General features: G+C 44.5%; 1 protein-coding gene across 3 annotated transcripts in view; it reads right to left on the bottom strand.

The window, feature by feature from the left end:
* SLC35F2 (solute carrier family 35 member F2) overlaps positions 1-17,786 on the bottom strand; it is an 82,074-nt gene that overhangs the window by 40,623 nt on the left and 23,665 nt on the right. Inside the window, exon 1 of one of the 3 annotated variants that reach the window (XM_037505685.2) lies at positions 13,274-13,455. The exons of the other annotated variants lie outside the window; for them this stretch is intronic. Coding sequence (XP_037361582.1) covers positions 13,274-13,383 — 110 coding nt within the window. The 5' untranslated portion in view covers positions 13,384-13,455. Of the gene's footprint in view, positions 1-13,273; positions 13,456-17,786 lie in introns of those variants that run through there. 3 annotated transcript variants of the gene reach the window in all.

Raw genomic sequence — 17,786 nt, 5'->3', positions numbered from 1 at the left:
CTACGGGATGAGACCTCGCATAGAGGAGACTCTCGAGAGGACCAGCCAATGACCCCTGAGGCAGCAAGAATCGTCAGAAGAGAGGACCATGATTCAGAGCTCACCAGTGCTGATGCAGGGAGGAGCTCACCAGTTCTGATGCAGGGAGAAGCTAACAGAATTGGACCAATGGACTTGGACCAACGGACTTGGACTAATGGACTTGGACTGATGGACTTGGACTGACAATCCCGCCAGAAGGCGGAGGAACTTTGGCAAGTTAGGTTTTTGGGACCCTGGGGGAGGATGCTATTATTTGTACACCCCAGGAAATGGGAATCTGGGGGTGGCCAGTGGGCTTCAGTGGCCAAAAGCAGCCTGTGCATGCCCAGCAGCTAGGCAGAGGAGAAAAGCCAACTGAGAAGGCAAAAGCTGGTGCTGATGCTAAGTTGGGGAAGCCCTGAGTGGTTGCTAAGCACTAAGTAAGCTGAGGAAGGCCAGTGAGTCTCATAAAATCACCTGTGGGAGATGCCCTGCTCGTTCTCAAATGAGGGTGAGGAGCTGAGGAACCCGTCCTTGGGGGACGGGTGGGGAACATGGCTTGGGGTGGAGCCCAAGCCGAATGTAGAGTTTGTATCCAAGGATCCCCGACCCATGTGCTGGGGTAATAGGTTGGCCTGACTGCAGGGGTCTGCGAGTCGCATTGGTGGCTATGAAAGCCAAGTGTTGGAGCGACTGCAGACAGAAACCCTGAGGGTTGGGCGATCACCCCCTAAGTGTAGAGAATCCCCAATCCAGAAGTGAGTGCATCCTGGGGTGGATGCGGTGGGTGGTGTGTGGCCGAGACCACAGCCAGAGAAGGTCAGGAAGCCTGACGGCTCCTGGCATGTGACAGAGATGTCGAGTGATTTCCCCTCCCTCGTATGAGCAGTGCCTTTGGCAGCAGATTTGGTGGCTCATCTGCTGGTACCCATAATTGTCTTTTGCCACTAGGTTGGGGCCCTGCCTGGACTTATTTGTGTTCTGTTGTATTTTGTTGTTATATTGTGATGTATTTGCTTTTGTGGGCCATGGCTGCATTGTTTATGTTTGCTAAGAGAATTGTATATATGTAGATTGTATGGCAGAAAACCCTGAGGGGGTGGACTGTAGGGTAAGGTAAAAAATCAGGCTTTTCTGCCCTCCCGCCATCAGGATAGATGATGGATCCTTGAGGTCCTGAATGCATGCCTGATGGCGGGCACCTGGAATAGGGTGTGGGCATAGGTAGATGGGATTCACCTGGGCTAAGACTGGACTTGTAAGGGCGGTGTCACAGGGATGCCAGCAGCAGCAGAAGCCAAAAGAGAAGCCGAGAAAGAAGCAGAGAACGCTGGAGAGCCCAGATAGAGTGAAGACTTGCTGGGGGCTGGGAGACCTACCAGCCTCCCAGCACCCCTGCCTGCTGTGTACTGGGTAAATCCCAATAAAAAAAGCCTGCAAAAGCCACTGAGGGCTCCAGAACTTTGACTCCTTCTTTACCCGGTCTGCTGGATCAGAAAACCCGCCCTGTGTCCTGTCCTGCCTTACAACAGACTAACCCTGTTTTCAGCAGCAGCCAAGAAGCCATATCCACAAAAGTTGGCATTTCAAATACTGCCTGCCCTGTTAGGCCAAGAGAGTTTTGAAGAACTATGTTCTTTAACTACTGTAAAATCAAATCATGCAGCACTTCTGTGGATTATCAAAACCTGAGGATTTTGTTTGGTTTCATAGCATGTGTGGCTTGAACTGTTAAATGCAATCCATTGGCCTGCTGTTATAAGAATGAAACCAACAGCAACAGCAAGACACAAACAGAATTCCAGTGTGGCTTGGGTTCCTGGCTCAGTTGCTTCCCTAGTCTATCAGTGGCTTGGCACTTAAAACCCTCCTTGAATTCTGTAAAGTAATAAATGTTTTTTGACCTATGCCAGGGGTCAGCTGAATTTCTCTAACAATCAAACTAATACACTCATCAAACACCAACCACTGAGAAAAAAACAAGAAGCTTAGCTTGACTAACGAAGCTTCTAGGGACTTGCCTGGGGAGGGAAACAGGCGTAGGGATATTTCCTGTGAGTCACTTCAGCCTTTCAAGATTCTGTAGGCCTCAAACCAAAAAAAAAAAAACCAACTCACTCCCCTCTTTAATCAGCTTCAACTGCTACTAATTTAATCTAGCCAACTCTCAACTACTCTCAAACTTTCCATCAGATCCAGAAAGGAGAAGTTAATGAGCATTAGTGGGGAACCTGATACAAGCCTCCAATTATTCCATCTCCCAGGTGATATTGCACTGTGGATCGAGCAAATTATTTAATATTAAAATATAGTGCAAAAGATAGGTCTTTGGCAGGTAATACAGGCATTTCACAAAAAACAGAAATACATAAGAAAAATAAACATATGCAAAGACCCAACAACATCAGTGATCAGGGTATGCAAATTAAGAGATACTCTTTCACGTTCACTTGACAAAGTGTTAGTCTGTTGGAGAGGATGTTGTTTCACAGCATGTGTAAATTGATACAACCAGTTTAGAAATAATTAGCTTGGCATTATTTTACAAAGTTAAAAAGTCACATACCCTAAATCCAGCAATTCCTCTACTAGATGTATGTGTATGTACATACATGTGATTATAAAGGCTCTTACATGTGATGAATGGGAGCCATGCAAAAGTGTGTTCCTAGGAATCCTATTCACTGTAGCAAAAAAATAATTGAAAAAAAAATACCCACCAACAGAATGAATGAATGAAGTATGATATATTCATAAGAAAGAATGTTATAGAAATCCAAAGTGAGTGTTTTTGCAGCATCAAGCAGCAATATGGACAAACCTTAGCAATGTGACCTGAAAGAAAGAAATCCCAATAGACTACAAATAATGAGATATTCTTCTAATCCAAAAAAACTGAAAATAAAGGTATTTTTCAGAAATACACAAAGGAGTTCAATATCATTTATCATCAGGGAAACATAAATCAATAGCACCATGAGATAACATATCATACCTGTGAGAATAGCCCATATTTAAAAAAATAAATAAAGTGGGGGCCTCCCTGGTGGCGCAGGCAGTTGAGTGCAGCGCTATGAAGCTGTCCACAGCCTCTTCAGTGCTGGTTCAAACCCCGCAGGCCATGGAGATACCCACAGATGAGGCAGACCTCTCCTGTCTCGTCCACTGTTCCCCTCACCAGTGTATTTCGTCAGTCTGCCTGTTCTATTCCCCGCTCTGTCGCTGGTGAATCCTCTCACCCTCCTGCACATCTGGCCTGTACCCTGGTTCTTGTATAAATAAAATAAATCTTAAAAAGAAAACAAAAAAGAAGAAACAAGAACTGTTGGTGAAGATGTGGAGTAATAAGAACCTTTGTACACTGTTGGTGAGAATGTAGGGATGTAAACTAGTCCAGCCCCAATGGAAACAATATTTCTCAAAATATTAAAAATAGACCTACCACATGATCCAGCAATTCCACTCCTAGGTATCTATCCAAAGAACACAAATACACTAATTTAAAAGTTAATACAGGCCTCCCCCCCTGGTGGCGCTGCGGTTGAGCGCTGGGCTGTGAAGCTGCCCAAAGCCTCTGCAGCTTCGATTCGATCCCCGGCCGCCAGGCAAGGGTCCCACATGGCGTGACAGACCTCTCCTGCCACGCCTGCTGCTCCCTTCAGCAGTGTGTTTTGTCAGTCTGCCTGTTCTGTTCCCCACTCTGGCTCTGGTGAATTCTCTCACCCTCCCGCGCTTCTGACTGTATCCAGTGCTTGTATAAATAAATAAATAAATCTTTTTAAAAATAAATAAAATAAAATAAAATAATACACTTGCAGCACTATTTACAATAGGTAAACAGCCTAATATCCAATGATAAGATGTGGTATGATTGAATACATGATTGAATACTACTCAGCTGAAAAAAAAAAGAGCTACTGCATTTTGAAATTACATGGATGGAATTGCTAAGTGAAATAAGTCATAAGAAGAAAGACAAACCAAAGAAATATGACTGCAGAACTGAAACTACTAAAGGGGTAGAGTGGGAGTGAGCATGGAGGGGGCAGGGAGCCCAATGGTCTAGGGTAAAGGACCATGGGTGCCTGGTGGTGGCTGTTGTCATGACGTACACCTGAGGAGGTGAGAACCTACTCTCCTAAACCATATACAGTGTAATAAACCAATGTTCTCACTTTTAAAAAATGCTTTTATTAAATACTTAAAAAAAAGTACACAGAAGTACAAAACTATCATATTTCAAAATGAGAGCCAGGGAATGGTGAAAGGACTGTGAACATATTGTGAACAAACTGGAGCCCTTCCCTGGTCTAGCAGGCAAAAGAGCAAAGCCATCTGCATAGGCTGAAAGTCAGAACAGGCTCTGTCCTGTTCTGTGAGGCGGTCATGCAGGAATTCAGTGCCTGCAGGAATCCAACCCAGTAGTCCCAGCCTATGACCTAAGAGGTCAGCGAAAGAGCCAAACACCAGCTATCCAGCCTTTACATCTGCACAGTGCATTCTTCAGAAGTCAGGAAGATGACCTGACATATTCATATTATGAATGAAAGAATTAACAGAAGCGAGTAACCAGTGTCATTCAGCAGGATTTCAAAGTCAGTGTTAACACTTGAAAGAGTGAGTTTTAAATTTTCTGTAAAATTCATCTGTGAAATGACTTCTGACATTTGCCCTCCTCTGCCAGGACAACATCGACCTCCTCTAGGTCAAGATAACAGGAAATCAAAAGATCTAAACCTATAGACAAAAACCAGAAGCCACCTCTCAAAAATAATTTTTTCTCTCAGTAACTCTCTGTTCCTTTCTTCTGAATGCATGCTACTCTGTATATAAACTCAGCAGCAAACTGAACTCAAACTTGTAATCATTAAAGCAGTTCTCAGAGTAAATCCTCACTTTGATTATCTAAGTACTCTTTGTCTATTGTTGAGACTTTCATTTTAGTCAATAGGTGGACTCAGGACAGTGATTATCTTTGGTTGGGGAAGAAGAGGAAGGGAAGAGGAAATGGGAGGTAAATGTAAATTACCATTACAACTCTAGGGCTTGCAGTGCATTTACAGTAGCTTATTGCATAAAAATGTCAATTTAACCATTCATGGGTCAACAAGGAAAATGGGTATCCGGACAGGGGTTATTAATATACTTCTGTGCAACTAGAGTCTAAGAAAATGATGCTCCAGAAAGATACATTAAATTTATCCTGTATCTTTATATATACTTTCTGGGGATACAAATAGCCCAAGGCAGGGCCTCCCTGGTGGCACAAGGGGTTAAGTCTCAGCACTATGAAGCTATCAGCAGCCACTGCAGCATGGGTTTGATCCCCAACCAGGGAGCTAACCCATATGGTGCAGCAGACTTCTCCTGTCTTGCCTGCTGCTCCCCTTAGCAGTGTATTTCAGTGTATCTGCCTGTTCTGCTTCCCACCCTGTCTCTGGTGAGTCTTCTCACTCCCCTCCATCCTACTCTGGTCTATACCCCAGCTCTTATATGCATAAATAAAAAAAAAATGAAATTTTTTTTAAATCTTTTTTTTAAAAAATAGCCCCAGGTGAGGGTAGGAGGGGGGTAGATGGTCCAAGACCTGTCTTTCTGTTTGCTACCCAGCTCACAAAAGGCAGGGCAGGGTGTTGGTTAGGAGCACAGGCTGCCTTAAGAGGAGGAGGTGAAGCCTGGTGGCATTCCTTACCATTCAGTGACCCAACATGTCAGGGAAAGTAATTGAACCCATCTGTGCTTCAGCTTCCACAAGGTCAAACAGGGCAGCCAGGAGAGCATTATATACTGCAGAAAGTTATTGAAAGGATTTAATGAGTTGACCTACCCTAAGGTGCAGCTGTTCTTGGAGCTTCAAGTAAACTTTGCTCAACAAAGACCTGCTTTCATTATCTGTATCTCTGGCTTGATACCACTGTGAAAAACTAAGGAAATGCTCTTCTAAACACTCCTGGGCAGCCTCACCCCAGGACCCTGGTGTGTAGCACTGAGGCATCCTGTGTACTAGTAGCTCAAGCTCTCCGTGAGGACTTGTTGGACTGAAGAAATAGACAGGATGTTCCCTACACACTCCGGTTTCCAAGGAACAACTCAGAAATAGTTTTGGACTTAACTTTGATTTTTCATGGAATCTACCTGTGCATTATTAACATAAATAATTAAGTTTTTGTGACAGAGCATTCAGCTGATGAGTTTAACATCAGTGCCTATAACCATCCCTCAAAACGTCCCCAATTCTATGGACTAGAAGTTTTTATAGTTTACTAAAATGAAAACTATATCTTTATATAGAGCCTATTTAAACTTTCATCACAAACAATTCTAATAAACTGTGTTAACTGGTTTGTACATTGTTCACAGGTTAGGAGTCATAATTTAGAAAGAATGTAGGCTTCCAGATATATATATATATATATATATATATATATATATATTCTTAGTAACAAAGAAAAATATGCCACAACTGTGAGAAAAAAAAATAATTCAATGATTCCTTAGCTTATTACTACCACTCAGCAGAATATAGTTAATTATAATGATCCTGAATCATGAAGAAGAGATGTTGAATATACTCTGTTTATTAAGAGAAAAGTGTTCTCGTTTATTTGTTTTAAACATGCCATGAAGACTTTTAAATAATGTTTTAATTATTTTCTTGGCAAAATCTCTAGGATTAGTTGCAAATGGACCCACTAAATAGTTAGCCTATACTAGAAAGTTGTCCAATACAAACCAATTAAATTTTGAAGAACCAGCACCCAAATTTATGAATATATGAGTTAACAGAAGTGAGTGATCCATTAAATAAACAGTGCCATTCAACTGGATTTAAAAGTACATTTTAACACTTAAAAGAGCAAGTAGAAAGTTATTTGTCAAAATCATCAATGAAATGATTCATTTTCTCTGCTGATTCTCAGTAAATAATGGCATAAGGAAGTTTTTCTAGCCTTTTCATAAACTTAGCCAAACTTCTTTATAGAAGCAGTTGCTTTAAGAGGTAATTTTCTTCTTTCACAGATACGGTTCAGAACATCTCTTCAGAAATAGCCCATATTTTTTCAGTCCTAACTCTTACATCTTATTTACCAAATCTGCTTGCAAATAGGTTTTCACTGTTTTTAAAAATCAACTGCTACCATATCAGTTCAATGCCAGGCCCAGGGTAAGACAGGTACTTCATAGCCAAATACCATCTCTAGTCTCAAGGCATTCTCCAGGCTAGTGATAATCATATTTTGTGTCGAGATAGGGTAGATGTAATGATGAGTTTGAAAAAGGTAACTGAAGGGTATAGAGGAGAGGCACCCAACCTAGAGGTGTGTGAGGAGAGACAGAAAGCAGTCAAGGAAGATTTCTAGGCTTGGAGCTATCTACAAAGAATCTTAGCAACCTTGAGAAGAAACAGTGAATCTGGAGAAGCATTCCAGGAGGCTACTTATGAGGCTGGAACTGACCTGGGGGAGGGAGAGGATGATAGCCTGGGGCAGAGAAGAGCAGAGGCCCAGTTGGCGGTGTGGAGGAGAAAAGCTTTTAAAGTCCACCCTTACTTTGCCACAACAGTGCATGAGAACAATCACTGTCTGTCCCTTAACAATCCTCTGTAGTGTTGAAAAGTTGATAAAACAGGTTCAGGCTGTCCAGCCAGAAACTATTCCTCCACCCACCCTCAACATGCTCTGGGTTAATGGGCTACAACCTAGACAAGTTGCCTCCTCCTTTCCCCAGACAGCTGCTGAGAAAGCAGAATAGGCTGATGGAGGGGCACCGTGCAATAACAATCAACAGTGGTTCTGTGATGTCCAAGGATTCTCCAAGCCAGGTCTGGTCCCCTTAAAAGTCATCTAGAGGTACTGGGGTCTGAGCTTGGCCATTGGCTCTTTCTAAGGGGACACGCATGAGAGTGTTCATTCAGTATTAGTTATAGAAGCTAGGAATTGGAAACATCTGGGTGTCCATCACTATAGGACCATAGAACCACAGAAAATAGAAGCCAAAGGGCCAGAATCTTGCCTAAGAAAATTATAGATGAAAACTGGGCCTCCCTGGTAGTGTAGCGGGTTGAGCGCAGGGCTGTGAGGTTTCCTCTGCGGCGCGTGTTCAATTCCCGGCCAGCCAGGGAGAAACCCACATGGCGCGGCAAACCTCTCCTACCTCGCCCACTGCTCCCCTCAGCAGTGTCTTCAGTCCGTCTGTCTGTTCTGCTCCCCGCTCTGTCTCTGGTGAATCTTCTCACCCTCCCGCGCCTTTGCCCTGTACCCCAGTTCTTGTATAAATAAATAAATCTTTAAAAAAAAAAAAAGATTATCCACTCCTTATGTTCATTCCTCCTCAAATCCAGGCCCCTCCAAATTACTTGCAGTTCCTTGAGCAAAACACTCTTAGCACCTCCACCAACCCCCCAAACTGGACTGCCCTTCCTTGCCTAGTCCACCTGAAAAACTCTTATCCATGTTTCAAGATCCCAATCACTGGCTCTGTGGTGCTTCCCAACTCTCCCACCCCTTGATATCTGCTGTCCCTTGTGCCATCTCTACTTTGTGCTCAACACTACAGCACTTACCATGACTTTCACCATAACTGATTGTGAACTCTTTTGACAACAGGGAATAAATCCTGTTCATCTTTATAGTCCAGAAAGTCTAGAACCTAGTCTAGAACACCATAAATTCTCAAGGCGTGGCAAGTGAAAGAATGTTGGCAAATGAAAGAATGTACGAATGAATAAACACGTGCTGCACTGTGCTATTAAAAAGGATAAAAGTCTGACCTCAAAAGCTTATGATCTAGTTGATGGAAAAATAAGTATATGAAATATTTTTGAATTTTTGCTAAAAATATAATCTTGATAGTCATAAGAAATATGCCAAAGATATAGCCTTGATAGCCAATAATATATGAATTAGAATGTATAAGAATGTAAACTGCTAGAAGGTAAATGATTCCAGGTTCTTGTGAAAATGTATATCCTCCTGTTACAGTGTGCTTCATTTGAGCTGACAGCAATAAATGACAAAAGCGAAAATGACAAGCAGAGTCCACTTGGCAATATATAGTGCTCATTATCATGAATGCTTGGCACATAATAAGTACTCAAACTTTTATTGGGGGGGCCTCCATGGTGGCATAGGAGTTAAGTCTCAGTGCTATCATGACCACAGTTCGATCCCCAGCCAGGGTGCTAACCCACATATGGTGCAGCAGACCTCTCCTGTCTTTCCCGCTGCTCCCCTCAGCAATATATATCAGTGTATCTGCCTGTTTTGCTTCCCAGTCTGTCTCTGGTGAATCCTCTCACCGCACCCCTACCTCTGCCCTATCCCCCAGTTCTTGTATGCATAAATAAAAATAAATCTTTAAGGGGCCTCCCCAGTGGCACAGCAGTTGATTGAGCGCTGGGTTGCAAAGATGCCCGCAGCCTCTGTAGCGTCGGTTCAATCCCCAGCTGCTCCCCAGCCACCGGAAGAGGGTCCCACATGGTGCGCAGACCTCTGCTGCCACCCGCTGCTCCCCTCAGCAGTGTGCTTCAATCCTTCTGCCTGCTCTGCTCCCAGCTCTGGCTCTGGTGAATTCTCTCACCCTCCTGCGCTTTAGACTGTACCCAGTGCTTGTATAAATAAATAAATAAATCTTTAAAATAAATAAATAAATCTTTAAAAAGATAAACTTATTGGGCCTCCCCAGTGGCGCAGCAGGTTTAGCGCAGCACTGTGAAGCTGTCTGCAGCCTCTGCAGCAAGGGTTAGATTCCCAGCTGGCCAGGGAGATTCCCACATGGTGTGGCAAACCTCTCATGTCCCGACCTCTGCTCCCCTCAGCAGTGTATTTTGGTCGTCTGCCTGTTCTGCTCCCTGCTCTGTCCCTGGTGAATCCTCTCACCCTCCCACACCTCTGGCCTGTACCACAGCTCTTGTAAAAAAATAAATAAATCTTTAAAAAAAGAAAAAAGAAGAATGCAGGAAATTCACACCTGCAGTTTTAAAAAAATAAATAAACTTATTGAATTAAAGATTAGATAGTCTTAATCATAACAAAAAGTTATCTGTACACTAATGAGGCAGGTGTATCAGGAATTGGGGTTACCTAGAATATCTCCATTTCATATTGAAAACAAAACCAGCTCTAGGCCCAGATGTCCCCTCTGTATTTAGTACCCAGTTGCCAATAAGGTGATTCTTACCCCTTCCCTTTTGGTAAAAGGGGTAGAAAAGAGTTGTGCATGGTCACAAACTGCCTCTCTGTACCCTCTCCATATGGTAATAAAACATTTACTAACCAATCTCTGTCTACCCCACCCCTTGGCCACAGGATTCACAGAGCCAAACTCAACTGTAGGAGATAAATTTTACCACTGAGAGTTAAAAATAATAATACAAGAGGCACTGGATATCTAATCAACAGTACTTTTCTGACTGCTGGGTCAGACAAGGAGAAAGTACAAACCAGAACCCAAGTCTCAATGGTTACGAGAGCCAGGACCAAACACCCTAATGAACAAAATATCTTTGCCAGTGGACACTCCAGCCATAGACCCTCAGAATGAAGACCCATAAAGGGAAGAGTGCCAGGAGGGTAGCAGAATGGAAGGAACTTGGTCATCCCTCCTTTATTCTTTTGTGTGCTAAGGATTGTGGGAGAAAAAACAATGAAAAAGACTTGATTCCTGCTATTAAAGACACCATCCATCAGAAAGGGAAGATGCCCACAAGCAGCTATCACAGAGGAAGAAAGTAAAATCCATAAGGGAGGTACAGAAAAGTGCATTCAAAGACAGAAGAAACCGGGCCTCCCTGGTGGCGCAAGGGGTTAAGCATAGCACTATGAAGCTAATGCAGCCTTTACAGCATAAGTTCGATCCCCAGCCAGGGAGCTATCCACATGGTGCAGCAGACTTTTCCTGACTCCCCCGCTGCTTCCCTCAGCAGTGTATTCAGTAGTCTTCCTGTTCTGCTCCCCACTCTGTCTCTGGTGAATCCTCTCACCCCCACACCTCTGACCTGTATCCCCATTCTTGTTTGCATAAATAAATAAATCTTAAAAAAAAAAAGACAGAAGAAACCTATTTAGGAAGCTATTAGATACTCCTGACTGTAACACATACCAGGATTTTGAAAATATTAGAACATTAGGGGGAAAAAAAATCATTGCTAATCCTTGTTACATCCTGCTTAATTACCGAATTGCCTTCCTTCTCATCAGAGCCACTGGCATCTCCTGGAGCAAAATCCCATCTTACCATCACCCAGGAAAGCTGAGGGTGGTGACATCTAACCTATGCAGAGTAGCACTGTGAGCCAGGCAGTCTGATGCCCCCGCCCTGTATAGTCGGCCACTTACCCTCACAGCATCCCTACCAGGCAGGAGCCTTTCTGCCGTTATCCAAGAGAGTATCTTCCAAGACCCCAAACAGAGGCCAGGGCCAAACCATATCTATACTGTGTTTTTTCCTCACATAGCTATAATAAAGTTTAATTTACAAGATAGGTACAGTAAGAGACTAACAATAACTAAAAATTAAGTAGGACAAGTATAGCAATATACTGTAATAAAAGTTAAATAAATGTGGTTGTGCATGTGTGTGTAAAACTATCTTATTATAGTAGTTGGCATTTTCAGATCAAAGTTGGCCGCAGGAAACTGAAACCATGAGAAGTGAAACAGGAGATGAGCGTGTGCTACTACACTATTATTTCTATTTTACCAAAAAAAAAAAAAAAATGGCACAGAGAAGTTAGTTGAGTTACCTAAGGTCACCCAGCAGTTAAGTGGCACGAGCAGGATTTCAATCCAGAATCTGTAGCTTAACCATCACACTACACCCTCCCCCTTGAGAAGATCTCAGGACATATACAACTGGATGGTACACGGTTATTTTTGACCAAGTTTCCCCTTTAAACATAACCATGTATTTAAAATCACACATATTTATGTGACAAAAATGCATCCACCTTTTAGTGATGCTGTGGTTCTTCAAGGCACGCTTTCCAAATTTTTAAAGGAAAAATTACTTTGCTCATCTGGAGAAGGAAAATAAAAATCAAACTCCAATTTCCTGGCACCAGGAGAAGTTAAGGCCAGTTTACTGGCTAAACCCCTATAGAGCCTGTCCTGGTTTTGAGAAACTGCTTAGCCTTCTTTGTTTCTCCTTCTTGGTTTCACAGCAGGGCCATCTCCTAAAGCATAAGGATTCGATGATATTCCCCATCTGCTGGCTAAGCAGAGTGCCTGACACAGTGACTGCTGAATAAACGTTCGCTTTCATTATTCCGCTCCTTGGTTCTCAATCCAGACTGTAGGTCCTGCGGTCACCGCAAAAACAGCTTCCCTGTCCCAAGCCGCTGCCAATCCCTTTCCCCAAGCAAAGGGACACCAGGAGGCTTCCCTGGAACCCAGTCCCGGAGGTGGCGACGTCGCTTCGCTGGGCCCAGGAAGGAAGCAGGTTCTGGGCTACCGGGGCGGCACCTCAAAACTTAACCCGGGGCCTCCCCGGTGGCGCAGGGGTTGAGCGCTGGGTTGCGAACCTGCCCACAGCTTCTGCAGCGCCGGTTCGATCCCCGGCTGCTCCCCGGCCACCGGAGGAGGGTCCCACATGGCGCGCAGACCTCTCCTGCTGCCCGCTGCTCCCCTCAGCAGTGTACTTCGGTCCTTCTGCCTGCTCTGCTCCCTGCTCTGACTCTGGTGAATTCTCTCACCCTCCTGCGCTTCTGACTGTACCCAGTGCTTGTATAAATAAATAAATAAATAAAATAAAATAAAAATAAATCTTAAAAAAAAAAAAAACTTCACCCGGATTTCTCACTCGGGTGAACTCATCCGTTGGCGGCGGATCGCAGCCCTGCCCGACGGGTTAAGCAGCAGGAAGAATGCGGTTCTGGCGCCAGGAAGAGGCGCTCACCCACTGGCCTGGCCCGCTGTGGGCACCCCCTTCACAGCATCCTTGGGGACTCCGTCCCCTCCCCGCTGGGAGGCCCGGGGGACCGGCCTAACAGTGCCAACAGGGTGGTTTCCCCCAAACCATCTGGAACACACTCGCGAGGTTGTACTTGAAAGGTCCAGGCAGGAGGGGAGCGGCGGGAGGAGCACAAAGCGCCACCGGAGCCAGGTACACAGCAACAGCCCCGGCGCGCCTAGAGAGTCGCCCGCCCCGGCTCCGAAGTCCCCGCGGCCGCCCCGGCTCCCCGCTCCCCAGCGCGCCCTGCAGCCACGTGTGAACCCGGGCCCGGCCCCGCGCGCCCCGCTCTCCATCCACTCACCAGGTGAAGAGTTTGCCTTTCACCCGGCGCAGCAGGCTGCCTAGTGCGCCCCCCCATTCCTGCGCGGGAGGACGCGGGGCTCCGGAGCCCGCCGGCGAGGGTGCTTCCATGGGGGCCCCAGCGGTCTCCGGCGCCCGGAAACCCCCCGAAGTGCCGGGGCCCGGAAGACGCGAAGCGGCGCCTGTGCTGCAGCCGGGGGCTCGGCTGGGCTCGGCCGGCGCTCGCTGGCGTCCCTTGCTCTGGGAGCCGAGCTCCCTCTGCTGCAAATCATTAACTGTCAGGCTCCGGGGGCCAGATGATACATTTGCAGATTACAACCTGGCACCTCCGGGTCGTAGGAGGAGAAAGGGCACTCCCCACCCCCTGCTTTGGCGGTCGAGCCTCAGCGTTAGGTGACACCGATATGCATTTCAGGTTTTTATCCTCCTGATTGGAAATTAGCAAATGAAGTGATACGAGGTTATCTTGACTGATTGCCAGCCTGCCCTACCCTAAGAAGCGGGGATTAGCGAGGGCCTGAACTTCAGTAGCCAAAACTGGAAAGGACAAGCCGACCCCTCCTGGATCTCCCAGCCTCCCTCCTTCTAAGTAAATTGTAATTTTCTTAAAAAAAAGATTTATTTATTTATGAATACAAGAGCTGGGGTACAGGCCAGAGATGCGGGGAGGGTGGGTGAGAGTACTCACCACAGACAGTGGGGAACAGAACAGGCAGACTGACTGAAACACACTCCTGAGGGGAGCAGCAGGTGGGACAGGAGAGGTCTGCTGCACCATGTGGGACACCTCCCTGGCCGGCTGGGAATTGAGCTTGTGCTGCAGAGGCTGCCGATTGCTTCACAGTGAGGTGCTTAACCCCTTGTGCCACCAGGGAGGCCCCTAAGTAAATTTTAAAAGATATCTTTTCATCTAAAGGAACTGAGGACACTTTAGTTCTTTGTTTATTTTCCTAGCAAAGCATGGGGGCAATCCTAAAAGGACCCTGGGAGCACATCTCATGGTGTCTCCTCCCTGATGGTCTGTTGGTTCCCCTTTCAGTATGCTGTCATCTGTGAGGTGGCAGCAAAGGGGACCATGGCAACTCGGTCAGGATGCCATGGGCCTGGGTCATACCTTCTATGCTTCTGCGGAACAAAGAGGCACTTACTGGAGTCGAAATTTCCTGCCTCCAGAAGAAGCTATCTGGGAGACAAAAGGAAAAGTGTTGGCACAATTTTTTTCTTGACTTCTGCCTTCCCTGGACAGGGGCTTGGCAGGTAGGGGCAGGTGACAGTGGAATAAGGAACAGACATTCAAAGGAGTTAGCAGTTCTCTGAGAAGATTCTAAGAAAGCAAAACAATATTGAAAATGAAATGTATAAGCCCCAACTTTAGCAGCTACAGATACCCCAAAGGTTTAATGAAATGATATTTATTTCTGAGGTCAGATGGGGGAAAAGTTGAAAAATAAGAACATGGTCACCCATAGAGAGATGACTGAATACTTATGGTGCAACCACATCATCAAACATTATGAAGGCATTAAAAAGAAAGGGGCTATAGCAGGATGGGGAAGGGCTTTCTCTAGCTATTGTTGAGTGACAAAAGTAAAATGCAGAGAAGTAGATTCGATACAATCTCATTTTTGTGAGGCATACAGCTCGTAAAACATAGTTTATTCACCATGTTGAATTTCACCTGAACCCTGTCTGTTGCTATACTGGCCCCTGGCCCCTTGCAATAATCCTTTCAAATAAAGTCTCTGACTACCTAAATCAGATAGTTTTTTGATCTAACAATAGGTATATAGTTAAGTGGGCCAGGAGAAAAGAATAGGACCTATGTCACCTCCAGTCTTCCTGGACATTTAATGATTGTTGGCAAGATATGTCCCGCTGATCTGGACCTGGAGAAGGGTTATGGAATGGTGGTGAATGAAGGTCAGGTGAGGGACAGTCATGTTCATCTCCATGTTCTTGGAGGCAAGCAGATGAATTGGCCCCCTGGTAAGCATGCTTTAGAGATAGTTTTCTTCTCTTGACAGTGATTAAGTTGCAAGTTCCAATTGTGTTAAACAGTACACTTATTTATGCCTATGTATGGATTAAGGAAATAAAATTAAAAACCCATACATAAGAAAATACATTGTAACACATTTAGCAGTAAGAAAAAAATTTTTAAATCTGCAGAAAGAAGAAAAAGAAAACTGCACTTTTAAATAACACTCCAGGGGCCTCTCAGTGCTATCAAGCTATCGCCAGCCACTGCAGCACAAGTTCAATGCCCCAGCCAGGGAGCTGACCTACATGGAGCAGCAGACCTCTCCTGTCTCACTCGCTGCTCCCCTCAACAGTGTATTTCAGTCAATCTGCCTGTTCTGTTCCCCGCTCTCTCTGGTGAATCCTCTCACCCCACCCCACATCTCTGGCTTGTATCCCCATTCTTGTATGCATAAATAAATAAATCTTTAAAAAGACAATAAAATAAAAATTTTTAAATAGAGCTATTGTCTGATCCAGCAATTTCCCTTCTGGTTATTTACCTGAAGAAGATGAAAAATACTAATTTGAAAGATGTCTGTGCCCCCACATTAATTGCAATATTTTTATAACAGTCAAGATATGGAAAAACCTAAGTGTCCATCAATGAATATGCAGACACAGGAAATGTGGTATAGTAGTCCCCCCTTATCTATGGGGGATAAACTCCAAGACCTCCAGTGGATGCTTGAAACTGTTAGGGGGAAAAGGATGTCCTAAAGCTAATTCCATGCAGGCTTTATGGACTCCACCCCACCCCGGGCCAAAGCCAATGACACTGGGAACTCCAAATCCCATCACCACCAAAGGGAAGGTGGCTGGGACCTGAGGGTGGGGTTAAGCAGCCAGGTGGATATAAAAGGCAGACACGTGGGCTTTGGGGGTCCCCCATTTTGGCTCTCCACCAGCTAGCAGCGTCTGGCCAGCTCTGAGAGTGATTTTGGGTTTCCAGGTCGTTGGATCTGGTAGGACACATTAAAGACTTTATTTCCTTATTTTCTCCCTGAGTTGTACATTTTCCTTATTTCCTCTTCCCTTGTAAATAAACCTTTTATTAACCTTTTGTGTGTGCCTGTAGTGGAGTATTCTTAAGTCCCTTTTAAGCGTGCAGGTGAGGACCCACAGCCAGGAACCCGTTCAATATCGGGGCTGCTCTATAACAAAACCACAGATAGTTCTGAATCCTGTATATATTGTTTTTCCCTGTTCATGCATACTGTGATAATGTTTAATTTATAAATTAGGCACAGTAAGATATGAACAATAAGTAATAACAAAATAATATAATCATAATAATATATTGTGATAAAAACTTATATGAGTGTTCTAATATTTTATGACAGCAGTTGATCCATGACCCATGGATAACAAGTTGAAAGGTTAACCACAGATAAGAGGGTCATACCAGATGTACAGGTGCTTATACACCTGCACACATGCAAACAATGGAATATTATTCATCTATGGAAAGAATAGATGTGCATCAGCACAAATGGATCTTGAGGGTATTATGCTAAGTGAAAAAAGCAGAGAAAGAGAAATACCACTATGCGTGGAATCTAAAAACAAACACCCGCATAGATACAGAGAACAGATTGGTGGTTGTGGAAACAAGGGGAGAGGAGATAGAAATGGGTGAAGAGGAACAAAAGATACACACAGTTATAAAATAAATAATTCATGGGTGGAATATAATGTATAGCCTGATGACTCTATGTAATACTGTATTGAATATTTGAAAGTTGCTAAAAGAATAGATCTTAAAAGTTCTTATCACAGGAAAAAAAATCATACTATAAATGGTGAAGGATGTTAACTAGATTTATTGTGGGGATCATTTCTCAGTATGTGCACATATTTAACCATTGTGTTGTACACTTGAAAAAGTAATATAATGCTATATATCCGTTATACCTTAATTTAAAAAAAAAACAAGCATAGTAGCACTCTAGTGTTGCTCTAAATTGAGCTCATCTCCTTATCTAGGATTATTGATCTGTCTACATTATTTTGCTATCAGGATTAAAATACATTGAGCGAAACTGTAGACACCAATCAACAAGTTTTGTCAAAGGAATCTCACTGGGAAAAAAAAAACTTATTAGATGTTAGGGATTTTGTATATAATAACCTTACTACTTTCAAGTTCCAACAAACACCTACCATTTATTGAGCACCTATTTTTTTTAAAGATTTATTTATACAAGCACTGGGTACAGTCAGAAGCGCGGGAGGGCAAGAGAATCCACCTGAGCCAGAACGGGGAGCAGAGCAGGCAGAAGGACCGAAGCACACTGCTGAGGGGAGCAGCGGGCAGCAGGAGAGGTCTGCGCGCCATGTGGGACCCTCCTCCGGTGGTGGGGAGCAGACGGGGATCGAACCGGCACTGTAGAGGCTGCGGGCAGCTTCGCAACCCAGCGCTCAACAGCTGCGCCACCGGGGAGGCCCTATTGAGCACTTGTTGTATGCCAGAAGTTATATACATGTTCTATACT

This window comes from Talpa occidentalis, unplaced genomic scaffold (assembly GCF_014898055.3).
Source record: "Talpa occidentalis isolate TD23 unplaced genomic scaffold, MPIMG_talOcc4v2.1 talOcc4.12, whole genome shotgun sequence".
Taxonomy (NCBI): domain Eukaryota; kingdom Metazoa; phylum Chordata; class Mammalia; order Eulipotyphla; family Talpidae; genus Talpa; species Talpa occidentalis.
The sequence above is the reverse complement of the archived record's forward strand: the minus strand, read 5'-3'. Positions and strand labels throughout refer to the sequence as shown.